At 57.5% G+C, this 4,388-nt stretch overlaps 1 protein-coding gene across 1 annotated transcript; it reads right to left on the bottom strand.

Annotated features, from left to right (window-relative positions):
* Nucleotides 1–412: 412 nt before the first annotated feature.
* Nucleotides 413–4,160, bottom strand: CAMK2N1 (calcium/calmodulin dependent protein kinase II inhibitor 1). Its single transcript, XM_022552095.3, has 2 exons — nt 3,316–4,160; nt 413–1,744 (listed from the first exon to the last, which is right to left on the bottom strand). Exons 1-2 carry the CDS (start codon nt 3,479–3,481, stop codon nt 1,674–1,676), a joined length of 237 nt encoding a protein of 78 aa, XP_022407803.1. The 5' UTR covers nt 3,482–4,160; the 3' UTR covers nt 413–1,673.
* Between the last annotated feature and the right edge of the window lie 228 nt (nt 4,161–4,388).

The following is a 4,388-nucleotide window of genomic DNA, read 5'->3' as shown; positions in this document are numbered from 1 at the left end:
CCCACTTCACAGATTTGGAAACTGAGGCCTGAAGAAGTGAAGGGACTTGCTCAAATCCATAGAGCTAGGAAGTGAAGGAGCTGGGATTTGAATCCAAGCCTGCCAGCCTCCAAACTTTGCCTTTCACGAGGCTGACTCCCTGCCAACCAGCACACCAGCCCTCCTTCTCCCCACACCCCACCAGGGATGGCAGAAACCCAACAGAAGTTGGGAGAGCCCAACGCAAATCCAAACTGGACGCACTTGCCCTCCAGGGATGGCCTTGCCACTCCAGCTTCTTTCCTATCACCTGAGCCCAACCCACGGTGGCCTCCACACCACCTTTTTGCCTCACAGACCAAAGCTACCGTTCCCGCCTTCCCGTCTGCAACCAGCAGACAAAAAGCAAGCTCCCTGGAACCAAAGCCGAGAAAAGAGAGTGAGACACAGGAACAGTTCTTTTATTGTACATTGAAGAAATAGCCCTGTGTGCTGGTTAAAGGTGCAACATACAGAATATTGAATTAAGAAAAGAGGCAACAGGGTAGGGAAAGGAAGAAACCTCTTGAGGTCCAAAGTTGCAAACAAAAAAACGGGAAAAGATTCCTCACGCAAGAGGCATTTTTGCAAATACCATGCAAAACAGGCAGCTGGTGTGCCCTAAGAGAACCCCTATAAATAACAGAAAAAGACACTCCAAGCATTCCTTTACGTGAACTCAGAGCACAGGGAAAAGAAAAGAAACCAAAATGCCTTTTGGCATTTCAAGATATTTGGCACTCTTGTGATTACATTTTTTTACAGTCCATTAAAGAGAATAAACTGACACAATATTAGAGAAAAAAACAGGCTGTTCACACAACAGACTGCAGGGAGAGGTTAGAAAAAGCTCAAGCATTTTTTTTTCTTTGTTTTTTCTGTGGTTTTTTTTTTTTCCTGACATATAAAATGTGTTCATTTGCATTAACTTGGGCAAATAGCTCGCAGCAACAAAGAAACACAAGCTTTACAATTCATTTTAAAATAAAGCGATGATTATTTTCTAGGTATGATTCCTTAGAAAAGTTCTCGTCTTGTTTTAAACACATTCTTGATAACTTCAAAAGATGACCAAAATAGAATGCAATATCTATAGAGATCATTTTCTGATTTTTTTTTGTACATCCAAGGATAACAACATAAAAAAATAAAACTGGACAGCATTTCACATCCAAGTGCACAGAATCATTTTTGCAAGATTAAATAATGTAAACATTGGGAACAGCCAAATCAGCGAAGAAATCCAACACCTCAAAACACCCGGTGTTGCTGCTTCATTATTTAAGTGGTTCAAAAACCAGATCTATAATTGCGCAATATTCACTGTATAGAAAAAGAAATGGATATTAATTTTGACAAATAGCTGCAACTGAGACTTCTCTTTTTATTTCTTTATGTATATATATATATAGTGATTTTTTTAATTTTTAAAAATTTCTTTTTAATTTTTATCTTTGCAAAGAAGCCCAGAGCCTTCTCCTTCTCACGCCTCATCTGTCTCCCGGCCTGACACGAGATACAGGTTGCTGATTTCATCGTGGGTAGCAAGCTAGTAATAAATTTCAAAGTGCTTTCTCTTTTCATGCTTTTTGCCAATAACTGATATCGCCGTTCTCATTCTTATTCTCTCCCTTAACTCATTGTCTTTAGGGGAGTTAGACACCAGGAGGTGCCTTGTCTGTCATATTTTTCAGCACGTCATCAATCCTATCATCTTCAATAACAACTGCAAAAAAAGGGGGAGAAAAGGAGAGGTGAGCGCTCTTGGGCCTAGCCAGGGGTCCCTAAGTTTCGCTTTACGCCCGGGTCGGAGGGGCGGGTAGACTGAGGAAAGGAGAGGGAAGGGGTCTCCACGCATGCTAACACAGCCCCCATCCTCTTCTGCTCGGCCAGGGGTCCCTCTGCTGCTTTCCTCTCAACCACTCCCCCTCCCCCAGGCCGCGTCCCAGCATGGTCCTGAGAAGAGGAAACGAAGAGGGCACAAATCCCGCAGCCCTGGTGGCAGCCTAGGCGCGCACCGGCCTGGTCCTCACCCCGGCCCCCACCCACCCTGGAGGGCGCATTTATTTGGAAAAAAGGCTCCTGGGCGGGAGAGGGAGGGGAGGGAGGAGCCACAGGCTCCGGGCCTGGGATTCTCCCGGGTGCCCCGAGCGCAGCGCCGGTAGCCGAGGCGGGGTGCTGAGGTGCGCTGAGCGAGGAGGGACGCCAGGGGCCGGTTGCACAGCGCGCAGCCCGTCGGGGATTCTGGCCTCGCTTGGGCCGGGAGCCCCCCTCCGCGCTGCCAGCAGGCTGACTTGGCCTCTCCGCACTCGCAACTACAGAGGTCGGAGCCTCCCTTCGCTGCCCGCCGGCGGCTCGCCCGCCTCTCCGCATCTGCCTCTCTGTGTCCTTCGCCTCTCTCACTATCTCTACCTAGCCTCGCCTTCCTCGGTCCCTCCATCAGTCTCCCGGCGCGACGGTCACCTGTCGAGGTCTCTGGGCCTCTCTCTGTGTCCGGGGTGTCAGTTGCCCTCATTGTTTCAGCTGCTTTTCTGTCCTCCCCAGACTTGCGTTCCTGGCTCGCTATCTTTCCGGCTCTGACTCTCTCTCTCCTTAGCTTTGTCTCGGTCTCTGCCCATCTCGGCCTCCCCGCTACTTCCCCCCTCCGCCTTCCTCCCTATCTCTGCGTCTCAGTCTCTCACGGCAGCTATCGGTCTTTCTCATTGTCCCCGCGCCTCTGGAGCTCCTCTTAGAGCCCCTGCGCGTCCCAGTCTCTACGGGGCTTTTCCAGCTCCTGCGCCGAGCGCCCAGGCTCGGCAAACCCCCTCCCCCTGCCAAGGAACAATGAAAAGCCGGTGTGATCCGAAAGCCCCTCGCCTTCCCCGCCGGAACCAGCCCTCCCCCCGGCAGTTCCCCACGCCGTTCCCTGGGGAGCCCTAGGACTCCCCCCACCCCGGGTTGTAGATCGAGTTCAGCTGCTACTACACTGCGCAAAAGGGGCGCAAAAGGGGCGGGGGCAGGGTATAAATCAAAAAATCAAACTTTGGGAACCGGGGTATAACCTTTCAGCCCCTGCTGCAGCGAGATGCAGCCACGCCCCCTGGGTGACCCCAACGAGGATCTAGCTGAGGGGGAGGGGTTCCCGGGGCCAGCCGGAGCTGAACCCGCAGTGCGGGATCCCCCCCACCCCCGTCCAATTCTGCGCGATGAGATGTTAGTGGGTCGGAACGGGCTCCCGGGTGCGGGAAAACCCCGCAAACCTCCGCCAGGCCTGGGTGCCCGGAAAACGGGTGTCGGGGGAGGTGGCCGCGAACTCACCCCGCTTGCTCCGGCCGATCTGGCCCAGCTTGGGCGGCCGCTTGTTCTGCCCGGCGCCGAAGAAGTTGTTGGTGTCCTGCAGGCGGCAGGAGAAGATCTGGCCCACGTCGCCGCCGTCGCCGTAGGGGCTCAGCTTCTCGTCGCCGTAGGGCAGCACCTCCGACATGGTCGCGTCCGGGGGCTCCGCGGCGGCACCTCCTCCGCCCGCGTCCCCGCCCGCGGCGGACAGGGTCAGCGGCGCTGGGGCCGGGGACGGCCGGCCGAGGACCGCCCGCGGACTGCGGCGGCGCTGGCGCCGGCGAGAGGCCGGAGGGCGCCGCTGGGGCAGGAGCGCGCAGCCGGCCCGAGCGACCCCGCGAGCGCCCGAGGCTGCGCTGCGCTGCGCTCCGGCTCGGCGGCGCGCGAGTGGCTGCTGCTCCGGCAGAGGCGAGCAGGACTCACATCCTCGGCGCGCTCGGGCGCTGGGCTGGGGCCGGGCCGGGCGGGGCCGTGAGCCGGGGGAGGAGGCTGTGCCAGCGAGCCCCGAGGGCGCGGGGCCGAGGAGGGCGCACCCCGGGAAGCCGGGCAGGCCGGTCCTGCGGCGAGTGCGGGCGGCGGCGGCGCTGGTTCGGGGAGGCTGACTGGGGAGCTGCGAGCGGCTGGGCTGCGAGGGGTGGAGGGGGAGGGGAGCGAGGGTGGAGGGAGGGCACGGGTGGGGGGTGGGAGAGAAGCCCGGAGGGAGGGAGGGGGAAGAGAGAAACCGAGAGGGAAACGGGGAGAGAAGCAGAGACACAGAGAGAATGAGAGGCAGGGGAATCGACCGAAAGAGAGAGAGGAAGGCAAGAGGGAGGAGAAGAAAGGGCGGAGGGAACGACTAGATCAGGATCGGAGAGGGAGAGGGGAGAGAGAGAAAGAGGGTCGGAGAGGGAAGGAGGAGAGTCAGAGGGAGGAGAAGGAGGCCGGGATCGAGAGCCAGCCCGCGGGCGAGCTGCGAGCAAGAAATGCCGGCCGCGGCGCGGAGGCGAGGCCGGGGGGGCGGGGAGGGCAGGAGGAGGGCGGGGCGGAGGGGACCCGGGCCGCGGGGACAGATCCCT

The sequence above is a fragment of the Delphinapterus leucas genome, chromosome 1 (genome assembly GCF_059928025.1).
Source record: "Delphinapterus leucas isolate spDelLeu-1000000601 "Yukka" chromosome 1, BTC_Dleu_Yukka2, whole genome shotgun sequence".
Classification (NCBI taxonomy): domain Eukaryota; kingdom Metazoa; phylum Chordata; class Mammalia; order Artiodactyla; family Monodontidae; genus Delphinapterus; species Delphinapterus leucas.
The sequence above is the reverse complement of the archived record's forward strand: the minus strand, read 5'-3'. Positions and strand labels throughout refer to the sequence as shown.